At 47.6% G+C, this 25,930-nt stretch overlaps 1 protein-coding gene across 3 annotated transcripts in view; it reads right to left on the bottom strand.

Moving 5' to 3' along the window:
* Tox2 (TOX high mobility group box family member 2) overlaps window positions 1-25,930 on the bottom strand; it is a 122,139-nt gene that overhangs the window by 44,831 nt on the left and 51,378 nt on the right. For all 3 annotated transcript variants that reach the window (XM_051143731.1, XM_051143730.1, XM_051143732.1), the window contains exon 3: window positions 4,766-5,011. In XM_051143731.1, the coding sequence (XP_050999688.1) occupies window positions 4,766-5,011 (246 nt within the window). The remainder of the gene's footprint in view (window positions 1-4,765; window positions 5,012-25,930) is intronic.

The following is a 25,930-nucleotide window of genomic DNA, read 5'->3' as shown; positions in this document are numbered from 1 at the left end:
AAATCCCTGGGTTCAGTCCCCAGCATGGCATAAACTGAGAGGTGGCACATGCCTGGGAGACAGAGGCAAGAGGATCAGAAGTTCAAGGTCACCCTCAACCACATGGTTCTAGTTCAAGACCATGAGATCTTGTCGTATTTAAAAAAAAGTGGGGGCCTGGAGAGATGGCTCAGAGGGTAAGAGCACTGACTGTTCTTCCAGAGGTCCTGAGTTCAATTCCCAGCAACCACATGTTGGCTCACAACCATCTATAATGTGATATGATGCCCTCTTCTGGCATGCGGGCAGAGCAATGTATACATAATAATAAATAAATCTTTAAAAAAAAAAAGGAAGAAAGGCCACAAGGCCCAAGAGTGACTGTCCCTGGCAGTGAAGGTGGGGGAATAAGAGGAAGAATTCTAAAGCTAGCCGGGCGTGGTGGCGCACGCCTTTAATCCCAGCACTCGGGAGGCAGAGGCAGGTGGATCACTGTGAGTTCGAAGCCAGCCTGGTCTACAAAGCGAGTCCAGGACAGCCAAAGCTACACAGAGAAACCCTGTCTTGAAAAACTAAAAAAAAAAAAAAAGAATTCTAAAGCTTCCATGGAGAGACTGCCAGCTGTGACTAGCTACTGCCTAGTCAGGTTGAATTGAGTCACCAAGTCAGGGGTCTGTTCCAGGCACACAGATCCGCACTTGCTAACTAAACATCCACAGCACTTTTTTAGAAGCAGGTTGCACCTGTTGGCTTCACAGCTCTGTAACAACATCCTTGAGTCTGCTCATAAAGTTTACCAAAAATTAGTTTGGCTCCAAAAATTCAAGTCTAAGCCTGGGAGTTTGAGGGTACACATGGCTTCGAGTCTCTGTTGAGGGTAGCAAAGCATGATGGGAATGTGAGAGTAAAGAGCCAGGGAAAAAAGACCAGAGTACCACAATCTCTTTGTCCCTAAGGGCCTTTCACTAGGCTCTGCCTCTTAAAGGCCTACAGCCCTCACACAACCACCACCCTGGGTTCTGAGTTTTTCATATCGGCTTTTAGGGACACTACCCACACCTGAACCATAGCACAAGCTCTTGGTTTTCTCTCCGTATGTATCTGGAGTAAGTCAAGGAGTCTCTGAGATCACAAAGCCTGTATCCAAGCTGAAGATAAGCATGTCAGGGTAGGTGGGAAACACACACACACACACACACACACACACACACACACAAGCACAATGCTAAAGATATAAAGTCTTGTGTGGGCCATTGAGAGGGCTCGGAGGGTAAAGGAACTTGCTGTTAATCTGACAACTGGAGTTTTATCCCTGGGACCCACATGGAGGAAAGAGAGGACTGACTGCTGCAAGCTGTCCTCTGACCTCCACGGGTGTGCCAAGGCGCACGCACATGCATGCACACACCAACACCACCCATGTGTGCACACATGCACATACTTAAAAAAAAAAAAAAAACTAAGCCACAATCCTTGTAACCCGTAATGTAACAGAAGCAAGCGGTCTTTGCAGACAGAGTTCAAGCTAGCGACCACAACACTCACTGGGAGACTATTCTAGATTAAATTCTACCAGAATATCCATATGAGAAGGGCAGGGGAGCTACCACTGATAGAAGAGAGGCCAGAGATTAGGGAAAGCCACAGCCACCAGCCAGGGAACCCTCTAGATTCTAGAGTCTAGGAGCTAGAAGAGGTAAAGATGCACAGTCCAGGGCCTCCTAGGGAACCCTGGCTTCCTGGGACCTTGATGTGAACTTGAGTGTGGACTTCTGGGGTTGTGAGTGGGAAGGAGACACGCCCCGTGCCCCCCCTACCTCCCAACCCCCCCCCATACTCCTCCCTCCACAGTCTCCAGCCTCTCCATATTACCCGCCTCCTTCTCTCAATGGAGAGGTACATGGTGTAAGAAAGCATTTACAAATCCCTCCACATGCTGTTTGACAACCCAGCAGGTGCTTCTGTAATCCCTGCCTCACACACACAGCAGGCATGGCACACTTCCTTTCTCCTCAAAGTTCCCACGAATCCAAACTCCTCTGATGTCAAGGCTTCTTGTCTCCTAACCATCCCGACCCAGCACACGGTCCGTATCTGGTTTTCCCGTCTGGTGGGTGCCTCTGCCCTGGGTCATGAGGCCAGGCTTATCTTTCATTAAGTAAGTAAAAGTGAACGAACCCCTGCGGTTCTAGACGAACGGAGAGCTAAGAATTTGAGAAGCATCTTAAATACCTACCAGCTGTAAAGAAATCTGCAAAGGACTGGTTTGCACAGAGCCCATCTAAGTGGTGATTTCCAAGGGGAGCTAGGGGCGGTCTGTGATGAAGAGCCTGGGAAGGGAACCGGGAGACTAGTCACAGTATGGATGTGTGCCGGCCAGGGGATATCCACTGCTGTCACCCACTTTGTTTCTTGGACAGGGTCTCCTGTAGCCTGGAACTTTCCTAGCAGGCTCGGCTGTCTCACCAGCAAGCCCCAGTCTAAGCTATGCCTGTCTCCGACTGTCCAGCACTGGGATCTGGGACCATGAGGACATGCCGGCATGCTGGCCTTTTAAAATTATTATTATTATTATTATTATTGTTGTTGTTGTTGTTGTTATTATTATTATTATGTTTTCGAGACAGGGTTTCTCTGTGTAGCCTTGGCTGTCCTGGAGTCACTTTGTAGACCAGGCTGGGCTTGAACTCACAACGATCCGCCTGCCTCTGCCTCCCGAGTGCTGGGACTAAAGGTGTGTGCCACCACATTCGGCTAAGCCTTTATTTTTAACACAGGTTCTGACAGATCAAACTTAGGTCCTCATGTTGGTAAGGTCACATGACTGTGGAGTCTGACCCAGTCAACCACTTGGAAGAAGAAACTGGGCTCCTGCCTTGTCAAGAGGGTTAAAAGGTCAGGATTCCTGGAGAGTGGAGCATTCATTTCCCTGGAGTTATTAATTAATTAGGTATTGACAAGGTCTCGCTATACAGGTTAGTCTGGCCTGTTCATGAACTAGTGATCTTTTTGCTTCTGTTTATATCAGACTACAAGCTGGGCTGTGGTTTCTGGGCAGCCATAGTGTAGGAATCAGGATCCAGCCAATACCGTGTGACTCTGGTAAGGAAGTCAGGTGAGTAGCTTGTCTTTCAGCCTTAACTTGGGAGGCAGAGGGAGGCGGATCGCTGTGAGCTCAAGGCCAGCCTGGTCTACAAAGTGAATACAGGACAGCCAAGGCTACACAGAGAAACCCTGTCTTAAAACAACAACAACAACAAAATACAAAAAAAGACTGCTTGTAACCCAGTCTGACACATTAGAGGGTAACTTCCACTTGGATCCAGTGCTTGGCCCAGCCTGCCAGCGCTCAGCCATGATTCTCCTTGCCACGAGGGTGTTAACTGCCAGAAGCCACAGGCCTGCTGTGTGGAAATGGGGGGTGGGGGGCGGGGCGTGGGGCCACAATGACACCCACCTGTACAGCTCCTGCAAAGAAGCATCCGGAAGCCTTTGCCTATCTGTGGCTATGCCAGTACCTATCACTCACTTTACCATTACCCTAAACATGAATGTAAAAGTTCTAACTCAGCCAGGCAGTGGTGGCACATGCCTTTAATCCCAGCACTCGAGAGGCAGAGGCAGGCCGATCTTTGTGAGTTTAAGGTCAGCCTGGTCTACAAAGTTCAAGGGCAGGCAGGACTGTTAGACAGAGAAACCTTGCCTCAAAACCCCCACCCTTCCCCATAAAAACAACAACAACAAAGAGCCATAACTCTAATATTAACTGTGAAGGGATGGGAGGGAAGAGAAACACGAAACAAGGTTGCTTACAAATGGTGCGGGAAGCCCCTTAAAGTGCCCCCTCTACTGGCTTCCTGTAGGACTTGATAGTTCAGGCTAGCCATCATGCTAAAACAAACAAACAAACAAAAACAACAACAACAACAACAAACAAACACAACCCCTTTGGCATGGGATTCAGAACCTGATGCTGCAGGCTCTCACTCCCCAACCCCATAACAACAACAACAAAAAAGATCCCACGCTTCCTCCCTCAGATCCCTAGCCCCTGGCCTCTTCCCTTTGCAAATGGTGTCCCTATCCTGGAATAATACCCTTCTCTGTCTCTATCTGCCTGCTGTCTTTTACCTACCCTTGAATTTCAACCTGGTCACCCCCCCCCCCCGGCTACTTATGTGAAACACCCAGAACCGGCAAACAGACAGAAGCAGAAGGTAGCCTGTGGTAAGTGGGTGTGGTGGTACACACCCGAAATCCCAGCATTTGGAAAACACAGCCAGTGGGGCAGCCTAGGCTACATATCGAGTTGTCAAATAGCCAGGATTATAAAGTGTCTCAAAACAGAACAAAGCCAAATAAGGAAAAGCAATGGGTGGTTGTCTTGGGCCAAGGGCTGAGCATGGTATTTGGGAGGGGTGACCGAAGGTGAGAAGTCTCTTCTGGGTATGGAGGATGAAAACATTCTCAACTAGACTGTACCATTACCCACTCTATGTGTGTGAATTGATAGAACACTTATATCACAATAAATATGCTAGAAATAAAATTGAAATTATATTATTAACAGCCAATAAAATCAGTCCCAAGTTGCCACAAACGGAGCTGTTTAGAAGTAACAGTTTCCCTCCACACCATCCCTATATCCTGCGGATTCCCCCCTGCAATCAGCCAGCAGAACTCAGTCCCTGCATGTGATTGGGGCTCCTCAGCTCAGCCCTGCCACCAGCTCCCCTCAAGCCCTCCCTTGCTGGAGCCACGGAGCCCACGTGGGAGACAGACTCACCGTGGGCAGCTGGCCCGACAGCAGGTGGCCATCCTGGGCTAGCATGTTGGACACCATGATGGCCGGAAGATCCATAGCCTGGTAAGAGTAAGCAGGGAGCAGACCGTTGGGTGCAAGGCCGTGACACAGCGAGTGGTAGCCAGCTTCGTGGTCCCCCAGGTGCAGGAGGGATGGCTCAGGGAGGTTGGGAGGTGTTATAGGAGGAATCTCATAGTCTTCATTGCTCTCGCTCTGGCTGCTGTAGGTCTGAAAATATCAGAAGGGTAGGGGGTGGGGTCAGTGCCTCAAAACCATGGGACGTAGTCAACAGCATCAGTAATGGCAGCCATGGAAACAGTGACAACCCCTTGGCAAAGAGATGACCCCAATGCAAGTCGGAAAGCCTACTGACCTAACTCGGACTCCCACTCCACTCCCCAAGGAACCACCCTCTCTGCAGACAAGAGCCTGATTCCTGGAGCATTGGGCTTCCCAGTAGCTGCTCCTGATCTTCTGGCACATCTGGCCCACTGCCACCTGAAGACCACCATCCCTCGGCCACCCACTTTACAGGGAGGGACTTAGTCCAAGGAAGAGAATGGTCATGCAATGGTCCTCTCTTGGTCCTTATCTTGGTGAGTGGTATAAATATGGAGGCAGACTCGCAGCTAGAAGGCCCTCTCCAGTCTCACTGGGTTATTTTCCCCACTCCAGTGAGAAGGCCAGTGACCCCGGGACAAGGCTAGTAGACACAGGGATCACTAAATGTGCCTTTCACGTTGTCATAGCTGCCACAGGTTTTACCATAGACCATGCTGAGTAGGTACCTTGAGCCCTGGCTTATGTGGCACAGGTCTGGGTATACTTTAGTAGGTGGAAGGGAGTGAATTTTTAAAAAATTGTTCACAGGTTTTATTTTTTTAATTACATTTATTCAGTGTGTGTGTGTGTGTGTGTGTGTGTGTGTGTGTGTGTACTTGTGTGCCATGGTGCACATGTGGAAGTCAGAAGACAGCTTGTGGGGAGTCTTTCCCCTCTGTGGGTTCTGAGTATTGAATTCATGTCATTAGGGTTGGTGGCAAGTGACTTTCACTCCTGAATCATCTTGGTGGCCTCAGATTTTCTTTAAACTCCGCCCCACCCCCCCCCCACCCCATCTACTGAAAGACTCAAATGACCTCACTTTCATCTACTTAATGTGATAACAACCTCACCTTCTTCTTTTTCTCTATTTCACTTTCTTCCTCCATCCATTCCTTTTTTTTTTTTTTTTTTTTTTTTTTAATTGATAAAGGGTTTACTCTGTAGCCTGAGCTGGCCTTGAACTCTCAGCAGTCCTCCTGTCTCAGTTCCTTGAATGCTGGGATCCCAGGCATGTTAAATACCCTGCATCCCTAGAACAAACCTTGCTTGGCCCTGGCCTGTCACTCATTTTGTGCAGTGTTGGACTTGGTTGGTTAGTAATGTTGCATCAGGTTAACATGCGGGGTTAGCTTCAGTCTCCCCGTCTGCTGCTGCTCACACTGAGGGTGCTCGTCTTCCCTCGCTATACTCTGGAGGTCAGACCCAACAGAAGGCAGCTATGTAAACTAGAAGAGAGAGCGGAAGAAACTGCCCATGACCCACCGGAGAGAGATAATGAGATGTCACAGACACAAAAGATAGGCAGATGTCTCGTGGATCCTGCTTTAACAGGCCAGAGGAATGCCGGAAGAGGTACTGGGCGAGGGTATTCCAGGAGCGATGAAGGACATCGGAGGTATTTGTGAACAGGAGAAAACCTTCATCAACACGTATGTTCAAAGAAGGAAAAAAGGTCGGAGCCACAGTAGCACATGGGACTGGGAGGTGGCTCGGTGGCAGAGTGCTTGCTTGCTTGCTCAGCACTTGAGGTCCTGGGCTCTTTCCCCAGAGGGAGGATGGAGGAAGGGAGGACGTGGCTTACTGTTTTGTCTTGCTCCATGAATGCAGCATGAGGTTTAGGCAGACATTCCCTGAAGTCTAGCGCTGTGCCTGCTTCTCGGGGACTGGCAGATGAAGCCATGAGTATAGTGAGGTCTGGGTAGAGTTTTGACAAAGCAGGGACACTATGGCACATTCCTCAGACACCATAGAGGGACCTTACGATGCCCTGGGAAAGAGTGAAAACTGCCTTTTACAGCCACAGTATCCAGCATCGGCCCCTGCTATTGTGGAGTTCTCTTCTCCTTATCCCTTGCACTCCCTTCCAGCTGGCCTCGACTAGCCTCTCTCTGGGTGTCAGGGTTCACCCACCTCCCCCATTCCTGTTGCTCACCTGAACACCACAGCTGGATGTCTCAATAGCCAACAGCCCCTTCCTCTACCTTGCACCTGTGTCCTCTGACTGCACTAGATGACATCACCCTCCATCCACAAACCTGAACCCCCTTCATTTACCTCCCAGTTGCGACAAAACTGCTCCAAAATGCCTTTACAATCTGCCTAGTCCACTACCACCTCCCCCCCCCCCCCAACCCCGGACAAGGACGACGACAGCCTCCGCCTGGTCTCCCACAGCCGTTTCTTATCCCTCTACTCCCTCTGGTAGCCAGAACAAGCTCTCAAGAGAATCATCCCACAAAGTCACTCCCACTTCAAATGCTGATAGCTCCCCTGGCTTTATTGTTATTGTTAACATTTTAGTTAGAGGGGAAAAAAATCATAGGTCTTGTTATGACATTTTCAGAAAGATGTGTCATTGTACTTTCCTGATTCCTTTCCTCCCCCAGCTTAGCTCCCTTCTACTTTCATGTGACATATACATGCATATGCATATATATATATGAGAGAAAACAGGTGATATTTGTCTGAATCTGGATATTTAACACAATGAGCTCAAGTTTCAGTCTTTTCTCTGCAAATGACATCATCACTCTGCCCTTCATGGCTGAGTAAAACTCTGCTATGTATCTATCTATATCACATTTTCCTTGCCCACCATCTAGGCTGCTACAGTACCTTTCCTATTGTTGGTAATGCTTCCAGGATGTGCGGCTCTGCTGGCTCAGATCCCTTCAGACACACACCCAGGAACCACACTTGCCTTTGGGTTCGAGACCTTAGTCTCAAACATGACCCCGCAAGTCCTCCCATGGCTTGGCCATTGCCCGCTCAGGGCTGCCACACTGGTTGCTCTTGGTAGAATTCCAGATGAAGGGACCTCTCCAAGGGCACAGAACAGGTGCCAGTAAGTAGCTCACGGACTCAGCATCCACATTGGTGGGTTCCTTAACCCACGTGCCACACACGGGTCCGTGCACCATGCGCTGAGTCTGTCTTCAGCTGCACCACCAAGATGGGGTGAGGGCCAGCTGTCTTTAGGTGGAGCCAACCACGGGTATCACAGAACTCCGGAATGCAAGTCCCCTGCCTGCCTTTCTGCTCAGAGTCACCTTCTTAGCTGTCCAGTCTATTCTCTGGAAAGACATCTACCTCCAAGCTCCACACTAGGGCGACTTTGCCAGTCTCCCGTGGTACTCAGTATCTCCTACAACTATTTGTGGTGCATCTTTACCTTCGGCTTATAAACCCATCCCCTAAAGCTCCGGGCTCCATGAAGCCTGGAGTTAAGTCTGTTTTGTTCCTGGTACAGTTTTTAGCCCCGAGAAAGAACTCAGTTGCATCATAATGAAGGAGCTCACAAAATGGACCAAGCCAGGCTCTGGGTTCAAGCCTCGCCCAGGTTTCCATATCTGTCCCTCCCAGAAAGCCACTGTCCCTCAGGTACCTGTGTCTCGTGCTATTGAATGCTACCTCTGTCCCTGTCCTCCAGCACCCAGAACTGTTACTGACATAGGAAAGGATGCCAGTGAAACATCAAATGACCACAAAACTCCATTCTTCTTAATCCAAGGCAAAACCTCAAGGCTCTGGAACACACCCAATCAACCAGAAGCCTTTCATGAAACAAGCACATGTTATATCAAAATATTGAAATAACACAATTATGACACTTCCTCCCCAAAAAAGCAATTAGCACACTTAACAAAATAAGCATGCAAACACACACTTGCCTCTTTGGGGTGTAGTCAGATCCCCAAATGCCTGAGCACAAACCAGTTTGTCCTGGGCTGATTTACAACAAGTCCCTACTGTGTGCCTGTCTCAGTTTCTGGCATTTCCACACACTCCCCCTTTAAACATGTCTGTTCTGAAAAGATGGCGTCCATCACCTGTTTTTCAGACAGGGAGGGTGGGGTTCAGAGAGTGGAGAAGGTGTGTCAGTCTCTGACTTAGGCTTTGTGAGCCTGAAGCCAGCATCCCCCCCACACTGGGTCACCTCTCCCAGACTCTGCTGTGCAAGAGGCCTCCCACTTAACATGCTACTCTGCTCCTCATTATGGGGGTCTTGAAAATCTAGAGAGCGGCATCAAGTAGCTAAGAGGCCTAAGAGCTCTGGTACACACAGAAAGGCCAACAGATGTATTTTTCAGGTCCCAGAAGAAGGAAGGGAAGAGTGTGGGCCTGTTCTAATACCTAGGGCTAGGTACAAGGTCAGAGGAGAGCTGACCAGCCCCTAGAATCTGTCCTGGAATTCTCTTTGTAGACCAGGCTGGCCTAGAACTCACAGAGATCCACCTGCCTCTCTCTGTCTCCTGAGTGCCGGGATTACAGATGTGTACCACCATGCCTAGCTTGGGAGGAGGGATCTTACGGTCTAGCATTGCATCCAGGCATGGTGGCACATGCCTTTGATCCCAGAACTCAAGGAGGCAGAGGCAGTCGGATCACTGTGAGTTCAAGGCCAGCCTGGTCTACAATGAAACCCTGTCTCAAAAAAAAAAAAAAAAAGATGTCTACTATTACATTTTACTTTATTATTATTTTATTATTTTTATATAATAGTCTATATTATATTTTATTTTGTATAAGGGTCTCATGTAGCCTTGACTTTACCATATAGCTGAGGGAGACCTTGCATTTCTGATCCTCCTACCTGGCCCTGCCAGGATTACAGGTGTGCACCACCATGCTTTGTTTATGTAGTGCTGGAGTGGAACCAGACACTCAGGCACAAAGCAAACATTCTATCAACTGAGCTGTACCCCCAAAGCCCAGCTTCTTAAAGTGTGAGTCACAAACCCTTATCTACAAAACACTTGGCAACAGTAAGAAGATTTTGACCATGCAAAAACCAAAAGTTAACTCAGAATCAAATGCATGACAAATCTTAGATGTTTCTGTCAGCTGATGTCCGTGTTGCACTGTGTGACTCATTGCTGATGACCATGTTGCATGCGTGACCTCACTGCAGCCTTGGTTCTGAGCACACAATCCATGCATGTTGCACTGTAGGCAAACCAGCAACACCAATGAAAGTTACTTAAAACTGCTCCAGATAAAATGCAGGACTACTGAGCTGGAGAGATGGCTCAGAGGTTAAGAGCACCGACTGCTCCTCCAGAGGTCCTGAGTTCAATTCCCAGCAACCACATGGGGCGGGGGCAGGGGCTCACAACCATCTATAATGTGATCTGATGCCCTCTTCTGGCCTGCAGGTGTACATGCAGGCAGAGCACTGTATATATAATAATAAATAATAAATCTACTTGAGATTATATTCTGTTGGAAAGTTTAATTACAAATAGTAATTGAGAATTACCATTTGAATTATTGACTTGGATTTTTAAAAAACGTTCAATGAATTTGGCTTGGGATTAGTGCAGAACTGCTAACAATTTGTTTTATCTTTTGAGGAGGCAAGCGTATAGTTTGGCTCTGACTTCAGCCCATGTTCACTGGGCCTTGTTGCTTTGGGCTTATGGCGAGGTGAGACATCGTGGTGGAGAATTGCACAGTGAATGAAAGTTTCTAACCTCATGGCGGCCGGGAAACAGGGAGCAAGGAAAGGACTGAGACCCCAGTGTCCTCCTCACGCACATGTTCCATGTATGAGTTTCCAACAGTTTCTGAAGTGGCCCTAAGCACACTTCTGCTGTTCGTACTGTGTATCTGTGTGAAGTGGCATCTTCAGTAAAAAACAACCATCAACTCCTACAAACCCTGAAGACGGTCAGTCAAGAGCCAGTTTTTCCTGTAAAAACAAATACGCTCCCCCATCTCATTAGTATGCAAACTTGCCTTTGTCTTTAATAAGTGCTACTATTAAATGGACTGTTTTAAAATAGATTGCTTAGTGACATACTATCAGTGACTTTGATCTGTACACACTTTAGATACATATATAGCTGGGATTCTGAGAAACATTTCTGTGCATGTCTCAGAATCCAATGTGCAAAGGATCATGAATAGAGAGCTCTCAGAAGGACCGACTCAAAGCATCGCAGGCTCGGGGGGGGGGGGGGGGGGTGTGCAGGTGACTGGGCGGTGGTGAAGCCATCAAGGAAGGGACTAAATTAACGTCCAGTCCACCAAATGCTTAGACTAAGCTCCGTCACCACCATGAAATGAAATGTTCTGAATCACCTTTCTAGAAACATCCTCACAGTCAGAGCCTCGAGGATGAAGCATGGACCCAAGAGACTCTAGACACACACGGAATTGAAAAGCACCACAATGTCTGTCACTCTAACTTGGTGGCTGTCCAGTAAGGCTTGCTAAGACGCAGGCGTAGCTTTAGATTAAGACTGACCCAGAGAAACACTCCAGAGTTCATCAGAAGAGGTCACTGACAACCAAGCATCATTTAGACTGCAGGGCAATTTGAAGCTTAAATGCATTTGTTACAATGACTAAAATTTATGGAGGTACCAGAAACAGTTCAGAAGCCACGAGCACAGTCACAGCGTGATACAATGCCAGCTCTGTCTGGTTCCTAAATGTTTTCGTCTCAAAGCAAGACTCCATTTCTATTCGGCATCCTCTCCCTGCTGCCCTGAGCCCCTCAATCGTAGTAGCTGTCCACTTATTTTCATGCTGGCTCTGAGAATTTATCTACTCTGGTATTTCTTTTTTAAGTAAATGGAATCTGGGTTTTTGTTGGTTTGTTTTTTGGTTTTACTTTGCATTATGCTTTTGATTTTTTTTTTTTTTTTTTTTTTTTTTTTTTTTTTTTTTGAGACAGGGTTTCTCTGTGTAGCCTTGGCTGTCCTGGACTCACTTTGCAGACCAGGCTGGCCTTGAACTCAGTGATCCGCCTGCCTCTGCTTCCCGAGTGCTGGGATTAAAGGCATGCGCCACCACGCCCAGCTTATGCTTTTGAAATTTATCTGCATTCTACTTAAAAGAAAGTTTACCGCTGGGCATGGTGGTGCATGCTTGTAATCCCAGCACCTGGGAGGCAGAGGCAGGTGGATTGCTGTGAGTTCAAGGCCAGCCTGGTCTACAAAGTGAGTCCAGGATAGCCAAGGCTACACAGAGAAACCCTGTCTCAAATAAAAGAGAAAGAAAGAAAGGAAACATGTAGCATAGTTTTGAGATTGATAACACATATCAGAGCTTTAGTCCTTCTCATGGTTATAAAACATTTCACTATATGGGTTTGCCATGATTTGTTTATTTGTCCACTAATGAGCATTAAATCTCTTTCCATCTTTGGCTACTGTGAGTAGGGTAGTCATGAATAAATGTGTACATGTATTTGTTTGAGTATCTTTTTGAGTTATTTTACATACATACATACATACATACATACATACATACATACATGCACACACACACACACACATACATAGGAGTCAAACTGTAAGGTCATGTAATCCTGTTTGACTTTTGAGAAATGGTCAAGGCACTTCCCACAGTGGCTGCATATTTTTATGGTCTTGCTGACAATATATGAGGGTTTCCATGTCCCCACACCCTCAAGTGCCAAGATTGCTAATGTTTTTGTGATGAACATCCTAGTGGTATGTAGGAGGATCTTCTCATGGCTTTGGTTTGTGTTTTCCTAAAGACCAAATACATTTACTCTATTTGTATGTGTTTCTTGGACTTCTGAATCTCTAAAGAAGTGCTTTTCAACCTTCCTAAAGCTGCGACCCTTTAATACAGTTCGTCATGTTGTGGTGCCTGCCCCCTCCCCAGCCATAAAACTATTTTTGTTGCTACTTCATAACTGTAATTTTGCTTCTATTATGAGTCATGATGTAAATATCTGATATGTGACCCCTGAGGGTTGTTCAAGCTCCCCAAAGGGGTCACCACAACCCACAGGCTGAGAACTGCTGCTGTAGAGACACGTCTGTTCCACTCCTTTGTCCCTATTTCAGGTTGGGTTGTCTGTCTTTCTACCATTCCAATTTAATTTTGATGATGTAAAACCCATCTCTTTTTTGTCATCCATGTTATGATGTTGCATTCAGGAATCCACAGTCCTGACAGTTGCATCACAGTATGTGCCATGAGATACAGTCCAGCTTCGTTATTATGCATGTGACTGCTCTCTTGTCCCAACATCATTTGGTGAAGATTGCTCTTCCCATATACTTGGTCCAGGCACCTCTGCCGAAACTCAGTGGCCCGTGGATATATGAGTTTTAACTTTGGACCATCAAGTTTATTCCACTCATCTACGTGTCATCATTCCAAGACTGTGTTACTTGTGTTTGAAGAAATTAGCAACTGTGAGCCCTGTAACTTGTCCCTTGTTCAAGATTACTGGTGCTATCCAGATCCCTTTGAAATGACATGTGAATTTTCAGATCCGTGTTTTTCCATTTCTGCAATAAAGTTTCACACAACTTGACACAACTGACAGTCACCTTGGAAAGGGGCGGGGTCTCAACTGAGGGACTGCCCAGACCAGGTTAGCCTATGACCATGTCTGTGGGAGGATTGTCTTCATTTGATTGATGTGGGAAGAGCCAGTCCACTGTGGGTGGTGTCAGCCCTAGGCTGCGGATCCTACGTTGAAAGGGAAGCAAGCTGAGCATGAGCCCGAGGTGGCAAACCAGTAAGCAGGATTCCTCCGTCTCTGGCTTCAGTCTCTGCTTGAATCCTGGCCCCAGCTTTCCTCAGCTGTGGGTTATAACCTGGGAATTTAGCCAAATAAACCTTTCCAACTTGCTCTTGGTCCCAGTGTTTACCACAGTGACAAAAATAAAAGCAAACTAGCACCAAAGGTCAGTGGAAATCTGACAAGAACTGCATTAACAGGTAGGATTCTTGGGCATTCGTGTTATTGTCTAATGGCCACACACAGGGCAGCATTCCCTTCATTATGCAGGTCCTTAGTTCCCTTCAGAAGTTTTTTTTTTCTTTTTAATGGCTTCCCATTAACAATTCTTTCACATTCTTGCTTGAATTTATTCCTCTCCTCTTATTACTCTGGGTGCTATTGTCTGTGGGAAGTCCTCGTAGTTTCTTTTTTGGGTCATTCGTTGTTGGTTTATAGAAAACATAATTGATATTTTCATGCTCCTTTCATGTAGCCTGACACCTTCCCAAGTTCATTTATTAACAATCTCCTATAATTTTAAGGGAAGGCAGAAAGTCCATAGCAGGAAAACAAACAAACAAACAACAACAACAACAAACAAAACACCAGAAGTTGATTAAACGACAGTCTAATCCAGAAGCGAACTAAACGGTGCTCAGCCTTAGAAGTGGCAGCTGTAAGATGAGGCAGCAGCAGCTATAATGGAGCCTCATAATCTTAGCTGGCCCCTGAGAGATAAAACTCTATATTTTGATTTAAAACAAATGATCTAGCAGATAACATTTGCAACAGACACGCTCCAAATAAAATGACAGGAACAGTTAAAATTAAACAGATGTTATCAGGCAAATGAAAAGTAATGTACCGAAATTAATAGCAAATTAAGGACAAATTCAGGGCAAGACATAGTAAAGAGACTTAGAGGAATACTTTTGCTGACAAATGACATAATCTATGAAGGAGTGACAGACATAAACTTTCTTGGACATAAAATTTTCAAGGAGTCTAAAACGTTAAAAGCCTTTGGAAGTATAAAACTAAACCAGAACTGGTTGGTACACATTTGAAATCCCAGCAATCAGGAGGCTGAGGCAGGAGCACTGTGAATTCCAGGCTAGCCTGGGCTATGCAAAGCCCCATTTAAAGAAACAAACAAAAACAACAACAGGACAAAAAAACAAACAAAGTGAAACAATTTAACACATCTCTTCAGGAACAGACAAGTCAAGCAAGAAGAAATGATTAAGGGGGTGGAAAAGATGGATCTGTGTTAAAGACACTTGGTAATCTTGCAGAAGACCCAGATTAGGGTTTCAGCATCCACATGGGGGGCTCACAATCACCCCTAACCACCGGTTCCTGGGAAACCAACACCCTCTTCTGACTACAATTATAAAACAAACACCTTAATAAAGCCTGATATATGAACAATGGGAAATGTATACCCTTTACTTGAATAACTTTATTGGAAGATAGGAAAGACAAAACAAATGGATTCAGCACTCGGTTGAAGAAGGTAGGAACAGAAAAACTAAATCGGTAGGTAAAAGAAAAAAGAAATCGAGACCGCATCTTAGATAAGAAATAAATGATAGAGTTAGTCTCCTAAGAAAATCTAATTAAAAAAAAATTAAACTAAACTAACACAGGGCTGAAGAGACAGCTCGGTGTATTAGGTGCTTGCTGCACAGCATGATGACCTGAGTTCGGATCCATGGCATCCATGTGAGAAGTTGGCCGTGGCTACATGCACGTGCAGCCAGATGTGTTGGGGTCAGTGAAGATAGGAGGGTTCCTAAACAAAACACTGCCCATGCATTCATCTGCGGATGGATAGCTAGACTGAACCAGCATCTTGGCTGTTGCAAACAGACATGCAGGGATCTCTGTGGGATGCTGGCTTAGTCTCCCCTTCAGGTATACATAGGTATTTTTATTTTACTTTCTGTTGCTGTATCTTGGGGGGAGAAAAAGAGTTGATTTCAGCTTACAAGTTTCAGCCCATCACTGAGGGAAGTCAAGACAGGACTCAAGCAGGAACTTGAAGGAGAAAGTATGGAGGGACGCTGCTTTCTGGCTTGCTCAGACTTAGTTCAGCTTAGCTTTCTTATCCAGCCAAGGGAATGGTGCCTCCAATAGCAGGTTGGACCTTCCTACATCAATTAGCAATGAAAACTATTCCCCACAGACATACCCATGGACCAATCTGATCTGGCCCATCCCTTCACTGAGACTTCCTTCTCAGGCAGCCCAAGGCTGTGCCAAGTTGACAGTTAAAGCTCACCCAGTCAACAGAGTAACATTTAATGGTGTTCTCTTTCTCTCTGAACATGTCCTGGATTAGGCATTAAGTTTATGTGACCACCTGCCACCCAACCGCTTTACCAAGAAAACCCTGCACCCTGTAAGTGGCCCTCAGCTGAAGAATGATAGCATAAGTCGCCATTTCCAGGTGTTTTTCCAACAAGGAAATGTTCTAACTCAAACTCCATCAACTGGAGTGGTAATCCCAACCCTGAACCATCTTACCATGCATGCAGGAGGCCTAAGAACTCTGCAGGGAATGAAACATGGCTGTGTCAAGTCCATAATGCCTAATTCGGGTTAGTCATCTTTGATAAGAGCCCTGCATCACCCACCCCAGAGATGCTTACTAGAATCTTCCTGGTTCTTGTCTCACAGCACATCAGACATGGAGCTCTGAGCCACTTCTCACAGTTGGGATGATATGCCTCCGGGCTGGCCTGCCACCTCACCTTTCTGCACTTAAAATGCTTATAGATAGACAGATAGATAGATAGACTGATGATAGATAGATAGATAGATAGATAGATAGACTGATGATAGATAGATAGATAGATATGATAGATAGACCGACAGACAGACAGACAGACAGACAGACAAGCCTGAATCAAACATGAACCAAATGAGAGCAGGAAAGCTGTACTATGCAAACCAACACGGAGTTTGCATGAGGTGGTGAGGGACATGACGCCTTGTTAACCCTTTGTTCAAGGACAGAACCTCGCTCAGAGTTGAGCAGGACCACCCAGAGGTGTGCAACATCCTCAGACACTGTCAGCCAGAGCTGTTTCACGGCTGTGCCTGGTCCTGGAGCGCTTGGGTTGAAAAAGACAGAAACGAGACGTGAGCCTTGTTTGTTGATGCTCTGCATAGAAAGGAGTGTGACAGCACCATGAGCTCGAGCTCACGAAATGGCCAGACTCAAAGGCTAACAAGGGGCTTCCTGAGTGATTTACCTTGGGGGAGGAAAGACCCCTGGAAAAATGGGGCGCTGGTGGTGGGGTTTGGGCTTTCTTTGTAGGGAAGATGTAGTTACAGAAGAACTCAAGATGACCTGGGTAATCTGAGGGCCCCAGCACCGCAGTGAGACAAAGCAGCCTGAGGAGGAAGCCGCCATGCTACAGAGGAGGACTGTCACTTCCATGGTTAGGGACAGAACTGCTTGTTCATGTATCTGCTTGCATAGCATTATTTCAGCTTTCATTTTTTTATGTGTGTTTGTATGTATGTATGTGCATCTGTGTGTTCAGTGTCTGCGAAGGCCAGAAGAGGGCACTGGATTCTCTGAGGGAAATCACACAAGTATAGGAGCTGGAAATTGAACCTGGGTCCGCTGATACAGCAGCTAGTGCTCTTAAACACGGAGCCATTTCTACAGCTCCTCTCTGTTTGAATAACATTTTTATAACCACGTGTCCACCCGTCTCTTGGCACTTTTACTTGGGTGTCCGAGAAGAGGCCTCAGCAAACTTTCTGCAAAGGTCCAGCTAATAAATATTCGGAACACTATTCAACTTTATTATTGTAGCTTGAAAACAGCCATAATTAGGGGTCCCGCTCAAACTAAGGCACCAGCCAAGGACAATACAGGAGGTAAACTTTAAACCCCTTCCCAGATCTAGCCAATGGTCAGAATATTCTCCACAGTTGAGTGGAGAGTGTGATATGACTTTCTCACGTACTCTGGTGCCTCACATTTGACCATGTCCCCTGGAGGGGGAGACCTGGTGGCACTCAGAGGAAGGACAGCAAGTAGCCAAGAAGAGACTTGATACCCTATGAGAATATATAGGGGGACATAATCCCCCTCAGGAACAGTCATAGGGGAGGGGAATAATGGGAAAATGGAGGGGGGAGGAATGGGAGGATACAAGGGATGGGATAAACATTGAGATGTAACAAGAATAAATTAATAAAAAATAAATAAATAAATAAAAAATAAAAAATAAAAATAAAAAAAAAAAAAAGAAAACAGCCATAATTGATATTGAAAGTAAAGAATGTGGCCCATGTTCCAATAAAGCTTTATTTACAGAAGGCAGGTGGAAGGGGAGATCTGGCCCGCAGGCCATGGTTTACCCACCTGTGATCTAACCAATAAGGAAATAATTGAGGTCCTTCCAGTCCCTGTCCCAACTGAGTGTGTTCCCCCTCACTGTTTCTCTACTTGATGGTTCACACCAGAACCTGAAAGTGGGGCTCAGTCTTGGCCCCCCTTCCCTCCTTTCCCTCCTTTCATCTTCCACTTTCCACTCTACCTATTCCTATGAGCTTCAATGTCCTGCGGCCTCTACATGTCACTGGGTCACAAGCTCTCCCACTATACTCCATCTGCTAGGTGACCACCCTGGGTCAAATGGTCACTGTTTCCCCAGGATGTCTGTAATTAGCTCCTCAATGGTCTTCCACCTACCCTCATTCCTTCTAGTCCCTCCTCACCCCACCCCCAGCAGCCCAGTCAACAGATTATAAATCCAATCACCCTACTTCCATTATCTGACTTCTCTTTCACATTTAGGATGTGGGATGAAACACTCCAGGGTAGCCAGCAAGATCCCAAGCAAATTGCTCTCCAACCTCCACCTCCTATAAACCCTTTGTCGCCATGGACTAGCACCGATGGCAGCTGACACACCAGGTGCCTTCCCTTTCCGTTACCTTGCTCAAGAATTGTGTCTGCATGGCTGGCTCCTCGTCTTCCTGTAGGTGAGAGGCCCAAGATCAGCTCCCCATTGGGACTTTCCTTGGCTACAGCAAGTTACAGGTCTTCCCTTCCCTCGCAGCACTCCTTCTTCCTTCATGATGTTTCTTACCCTTTGTGGGTTTTTCCAGATTACTGTTGTGTCTCTTATACTTAGAGAAGAGCCTGGGAGGGCTGGAGCCATGTCTGTTTGCTCCATGTTCAGCTTTCGGGACCCAGAGCCATGTTTGGCACTTAGGAGAAATCAAGAATCTATGTAGAGTGCATGCGAAGCTGATCACTGAGACTGCCTGACTCCATGTGTAACCTCGCCTGACCCTCACACCTTCCATCACCATGAGCAAAGGCGCTTTCCTGTAGTGCAGCTAGAAGGCCTTGAGACATCTGCCCGCTCCAGCCTGCTCATATGTCAGGACCTGCACTGGCCAAACTGATCAGTGACAAGGCGAGGCTGCAGGCGTGCACAGGTCAGAGGACAGCCTCGGACATCTGCCTTTGCCTTCCGCATTTGCCACTCTGTGCTCCAGGATGGCTGTTGCCCACCAGCTGAGGGAGGCGTGCCGGACTGCTCAGGGCTGCATCTCAGCAGCTGCTCCACTGCCCGACACATAGTAGACACTCAGTCGGCATGCTTTTTTGTTTTGTTTTGTGGAGACAGGATCTCACTATATGACTTTGGCTGGCCTGAACTCACTACGTAGATCAGGTTGACCTTGAACTCACAGAAATCTACCTGCCTGTGCCTCCTGAGTGCCAGGTAGGATTAAAGACGTACCACCCTGATCAGCATCAGCAAGTTTTTGAGTGGAGACATGTACGATTGAGGACCAGGGATCCACAGTCCCTGGCCCAGCTGTGTGCTCCCTTCCCAACGAGTTCTTAGAAGTCAGCCAAGCTGGGAAACAGCTTTGCCCTGATAGGAGCTGCAGAGAATTCTAAGTTAGCCCTGGGTATCTCTTGTCTCTGGGCATCTTCAAAATCACCTTTTCAGGAGGTATCAAGTCCCAGAGGTGGTCCCAAAAGGTTCTATGACCTTGGCCAAGTCACTGCCCCTTTCTGGGCCTCACCAATACTGCCTGTAAATAAAGGGACTGACTTGGGCCCCTGGGCCTAGTTTGCAGGTATGCAGGCAGACCTGGGCAGAGCTGCTTTTGAAAGCATTTAAAACTACTGAGTAGGCTTTCTAGCCCTTTCTGTGCTAAAATAGCTTCTGGGGAAATGTCTATTATGTCTCTTTGCAGGTATTTTTTTTTTTTTTTTTTCCTTTTCCATCCCTGCCTTTTGGAAACCACAGAAGTAGCTTTACCTTTTAAAATGTGCCTAGCCAGCACCAGAGCAAAGCTGCAGAAGTTCTCAGAACATAATGGCTCTTGCATGTACCCCAAGAGCGGCTGAGCACTGCAGATGCAAACTGTAGGTTACCCAAGGTCTTCAGATTAAGGTCCCAGCACTGTTCTAGCATCGAAGGGGCTTGGACAAAATAATATAACCTCCCTGTGACACCAGCCACAGGGCCCCCAATGTGTCCCCCTGGCTCCTCTGCTTAGGCCACTAGCCCTTGGCCCCTCCCCACTCCTCCTTCAGGTGATGCTTGCTCATTGGCAGGGTCATGACTGTGCTCCGCTGCCTTGCCAGAGTGGGTGCCTCTGAACAGAATGGATAAAGGCCTCCTCCTTCTCCTCCTCCTGTAGCTGGGACCCCATGCTCCTGCTGCATGGTCCTCATTCTAAGGTTGCATCCTGGAGCTCATCCACGGCCTTGAGACTTCCTGAGCACACACCCTGGAGCCAGGCTGGTGCTGGGAGCTGTGGTGTGGCTCTTGGAAGAGGTGACACAGCCCTGAGGTTCACACCACTTCTCAACAGCTTCGTTCAAGATGCAGTGGTCGCAGTGCGCATTTATACAGCATGTACCACGTGCGCGGGGACCCAGCTCTGGGTCATTTTCACACGTGAACGTTATCATCCATGCAGTGGGTGCTGTCACCCAAGCCACTGCATAGACAAAGAGATGAGAACCTTGCCCCAAACCCAAGACAGACAGACTGGAGCTAGGGACCAACCTGACAGTCTAGCTCAGGGGAACTGGCTGTGAAAACAGCCATCAAAGGGACTTGGAGATGATTCTCCCTTCTCACCAGCACCCTCTCACTAGCCCATAGCCCCAACTGCCACATTAAACTTCCCCAGAGATCTTAAGCCTAAGGCACCCAACTAAGCCACCCTGAAACCCTAATCAGGTGGGGCGAGATGTGTGCTGGCTTTAAAAAAAAAAAAAAAATCTGGCTTGCGTGCTTGCGTTCTCTTTTAAAGTATTATTTTTTTATTCTGCAGGTGCCGCTGCTTGTGCGGTGCATGCACGCATGTATTCGTGTTCATATGTGTGTAATAGCGCCCCCTGTGGTGCCAGGAAATCATCCACAGTGCATCTTTCACTGTATCCAGTGAGGCAGGCTCTCTCAACCAAGCCCGGAGCTCATCAATATAGCTTCTCTCACCAGCCAGCTGGGCCTGGGCATCCCTACTCTCTCTCTACCTTCTGGGGCTGGAATTACAGGTGGGGTGTCAGTGCCCACCCAGCAGTTGTGTGGGTTCTGGGGACCCGAACCCCACTCCTTTTGCTTGCATGTTAACCACTGAGCCATCTCTCCAGCTCTGTTTTGGTGAGAGTGTGCGGTACCTGAGGCTCACGACGGACACTTGGCAAGCCTGCCCAGACGTAGCTCCAGTCCTCTTTACCCCCCCCCCCCCCCTTTTTTTTCTCTTGAGACAAGCTCTCATTTAACTGCCCTAGAGCTTGTATTCGTAATGACTATGCACTTCTGCCTCTTTATGAACAGAGAACTTAGGCCTCCTTGTGGATGCTCCTGTGTTTCCATGCTGTGCCTTCCATTTTAACTGCCCCACAGTGTGGGCCTGTTCCAACCCAAGCTAGGCACCCCTGAGCACAGGCTCCCTCCCTGCCTAACACCTGGGGCAGGCAGTACTCCCCTCACCCCCATATTTCTTGGTCAGTACTGCACACATACAATAGAGACCTTGCAGTGCAGCCTGACCCTGGAGGTGGGTGGAGCTGACAAGCTCTGGGATGCTGCAGGTCCCTGCACACTGGAGGCACCATGGCCCGAGGCATCAACAGCATAGACTTTGCCACAGACAGATGAGGGTTCAAAGTCTAGCTCTGCCACACCCTGGCTGGAGAGTCCTTGGTCTCACAGAGGAAGAGACAGTTCCTTGGAGTCACAGAATAAATTGCAGCTTAGAAGCAAGCTAGGTGTGGCGGTGCACGCCTGTGACCCTGGCACTTGGGAGATGGAGGCAGGGGAATCTGTCTTAACTACATAATGAGCTTGAGGCGACACTTGGGCTTCGTTAGACCACGTCAAAAGAAAGGAAGGAGTGAACAGAAGAAGAAAGGGAGGGAGGGAAGGAGGAAGGGTGAGTGGGTGAGCAACTGCTCTGAGTCAGTCCAGAGCTCTGAAACTAGAGCCAAGCCCACCCTCCAGGGTGTTGAGTCTGGACACACTGGCATGCACCCACCACTACACGTGGCATGTCTACTGATATGCAAATCCTTTCACAAGCCCACTCATGGAAAAAAAAATATAGGTCGGCACCTGAACCAGGGGCCTGCGGGAGTTGCTCGCTTGCTCGCTCGCTCGCTCGCTCGCTCGCTCACTCACTCACTCACTCACCAGGCTCAGCTCTTCCTAGAGACCATGTCCCCAGAAACCCGCAGGTTAGAAGGGAGGCCGTCATTGAACTGTAAGGGCAAAATTAATGCCATATTCTATATGTAACTTATATGCTGCAACTAATGCCATGTCTGTGAACGTTCTGTGAGAACCTGTCCTCCAGGTGAGTTCACGTCTTCCTGCATTCCAGGAATGACCACTGTCATAAACTAGACCTGCCAGCAGTCTCCAGAAACTCCACCTGAGTGGATTGGATACAATTAACTCCTAACGATCCTCTAAGATAAAACAACTTCCCCGGAGACTCAGTCTCCACCCGACCTGCCAAAAGGTTGACATTCCTGTGACCCATAACTTCCCTGAAGATCCAGCCTCCACCCAAGCTGCCTACAGGTCGACATTCCTGGGACCCACAGTCTCCGCTTCCCTTTATAAACCCATTGTCCTCGAAGCTCTGGGTCACAATTGTGATCCAAGGCTGAAGCCCATAATACAGGACCCTGTGTATGCTGCATCGGTATCGAGTCCTAGTGGTCATTTTGGGAGTCTTGTGATCTGAATAATCTCAGCATTACCCGGGGCGATCTTGGCATTACAGAACAAGTTAAAATAAGAATCTCCACCCTGTGTGTATGTTTTTGTTTTTGTTTTTCGAGACAGGGTTTCTCTGTGTAGCCTTGGCTGTCCTGGACTCATTTTGTAGACCAGGCTGGCCTCGAACTCACAGTGATTTGCCTGCCTCTGCCTCCCGAGCGCTGGGATTAAAGGCGTGAGCCACCACGCCCGGCTAACCATGTGTGTATGAAACACGTGTGAATAAGCCCTGTTCACAACAGGCTGGACCACATGTGACTATTGCCTCCATTTCTCTGAAGAAACCGAGGTAGTGAGCGGTAGGAGTAACTGTCCTGTGCAGAGCTGCTTGTGAATGACCATGTCTGTGCGTGTGCTTGTATTTATGCACAAATATGTGTGCATGTATGTGTATGTGTATGTGGGGGGGGGGGGGAGTAATCCTGGCCTGGAGAAACTACCACAGACATCTTCAAATAGTCTATGAGCCAGCTCTTCTAGGTCTATAGAATCATACCAGCCAAACCCCACCACACCTGTGTACAAACTGAGAGACATCTGTGATCTGAACGCTCCCTAAAACTGTGTTCATAAAGATGGAAGTACAGGCCACAGCCAGCACTGCCAGGCAGATATGGGGAAGCCTCTGTCCTCTGCTTCCCGGAGGCAAGCCATTGCTGGAGCCATGACAGACTTCACAGTCCATCTGGTGGCTGAAGGAAAATTTCCTTCCCAGGAAGTTAAGCAAACTGTATGGGGTGAGTCCAGCCTGGCTCCCAGTGGGAACATATTGGTCAAGATATAATGGATAAATGGCCAAGGCTAGCCCTTCCCAGTCATGGCCAGGCTCTCTGCATAGAGACACCTGAATAAAACCTTGTCCTGAAGGGCAGTTTCTCTTCAGAGTATCTCTTCTCACGCCTCTCTATAAAGACCCTGAAGCACCCTGGCGGCTTAGCAGTGAGGTGGGAGCAACTGAACAGTTATACTGAAGTATTTATTTCCTACCGCAGACAGAGCTTTACCGTGTGTTTGTCATAAGTTCTTCTCTTCCAGATGACCATGACTGTGAAGTGGACATCAGTGACGCCTGATGACAGGAAAGTAGTGTGTGGCACCCTCTGTAGACATTCCACAGGGGCTTGTGCGCTCAAATTCAGAAAACCCAGTAGATGGCAAAGGCTGTGGAAATGGCTCTGTGGCTAAATGCTCCTGCCACACTAGCTGGCAACTTGAGTTCGGATCCCCAGATCCCAGGTAAATGCACTGGTGTCTGTCTGTCATCACAGCATGCCACCCTCTTAGGGAGACGGGATACAGACATAAACTCCAGAAGCCTGGCAGTCAGTGAGCCTGGTTACACAGAAGCAAAGAGGTCTTGTCTCATACAAGATGAAGAGACAAGGACTGAGAGGTGTCCTCCGACCACCGCCACAAAGGCACTGTGACACTCACATGACCTCTCTCACACACACAAATATAAATAAACCTCGTGGACGCATCGCCATCACTGGCATCCTCGTGGACAGGACTACAGAAGCATTCAAAAGACAAATGACCGAAAGTGAGTCTCTCAGGGGAACCCAAGAAGAACGCTATCCCATGTTTCACGTGCTAATCAAGAAAACGCAATTTGGCATATTTACTAATATGTGATCTAGCAAAATAATAAACACACCGGCATGAATACAATTCCTTGACGGTGTGTTTTCTTCCTATCGACACACAGGAGACCAATAGAAAAGTGAACAAATCACCAGCAACCACCTCAACAAAACTTCGCAAAGCGTATGTATATATACAAACAGCTCAAGAGAAGAAAGAGAGCCTCCTGGCAACCCTGCCTCCAGACCCTCAAATCCCCTTGCCCTCTAAGGCAGTGCTTCTCAACCTGTGGGTCACGACCCCCTCGTGAGAGGGCTAGGGTTGGTGACCTTTTCATAGCGGTCTCCTAAGACCATTGAAAAGCACAGATATTTACATTGCAACTCAAGACATTAGGAAAATTACAGTTACAAAATAGCATTGAAAATAATATTACGGTTGATGGTCACCAGGACATGAGGGACTGTATTAAAGGGTCGCAGCATTAGGGAGGCTGAGAACCAGTGGTCTAAAGAGAACTGGAGCTCACCTTTCTATCACCCTGGATAAGTTCACGTCTGTTTTGTTGTCTGCCTCCTTTTGCCCAATGCATTTGTGAGAGTCACCCCACATGACTGCACCAGTCTTGTCGCTGCTGCCTAGTGCGCCCCTGGGCAAAGATAGTGTCCAGTCAAGTATCCAGCCTACCCTTGCTAGATGTTTGGATTCTTGCCAGTTTTGTGCTTTGATTTTTTTTTATTGTTATTTTTAAAATATCCTGCCTGGAGGGTCTCAGAGCTGAGCTTCTCTGCTTACCCGAAACATACACGTCAACCCCTCGGTCGCTGTGCCACAGTCCTAGCGGAAACATTCATTCTCTTACCTGGTTCACTGCTTCTCGTGTTTAAACTGCAAATTAGCTTTATCCAAAGAGATGGCCAGTTACCCTGCATTGCTTTGTGGGTTTCTTAACTACTCTACAAGTTAGGTATTAAAGCTTTCGTTTTACAGAGGTGGGAACTGAGACCAAAAGAAGTCGAGGAATCTGGTCAACGTCACAGGAGCAGAACAGGGAAACCACAGAGGAATACAAAGGATAGACTAGCCATCAGCCTTCACCCTCACTGGGGGATTGTCCGGAGGGAAACACCAGGCCCCGCTGAGACACAACCTCACTCCAGGGCTTTTCTTCCCATCAAAGCCTCAGGCAGAACAGCTCTGTGTATGGTGTGTGTGTGTGTGTGTGTGTGTGTGTGTGTGTGTGTGTGTGTGTGTTGGCGGGGAGGGCATCGTGAGTTGTGAGCCAGGCACCTAGGAGACCAGGCCGACTCCACCGGCCAAGGTTGCTGAGTGGGGAGGGCTGCACACCTCCAATGGGCTACAAAAGATCAGGGGCATCCTTTACTCGTTTTGTGGCTTTTCTAGGGCTTTCTTGGTACATTTGAAGGCAAAAGAATTTCACGAGCATCTTTC

The sequence above is a fragment of the Acomys russatus genome, chromosome 4 (assembly GCF_903995435.1).
Source record: "Acomys russatus chromosome 4, mAcoRus1.1, whole genome shotgun sequence".
Lineage (NCBI taxonomy): Eukaryota > Metazoa > Chordata > Mammalia > Rodentia > Muridae > Acomys > Acomys russatus.
The sequence above is the reverse complement of the archived record's forward strand: the minus strand, read 5'-3'. Positions and strand labels throughout refer to the sequence as shown.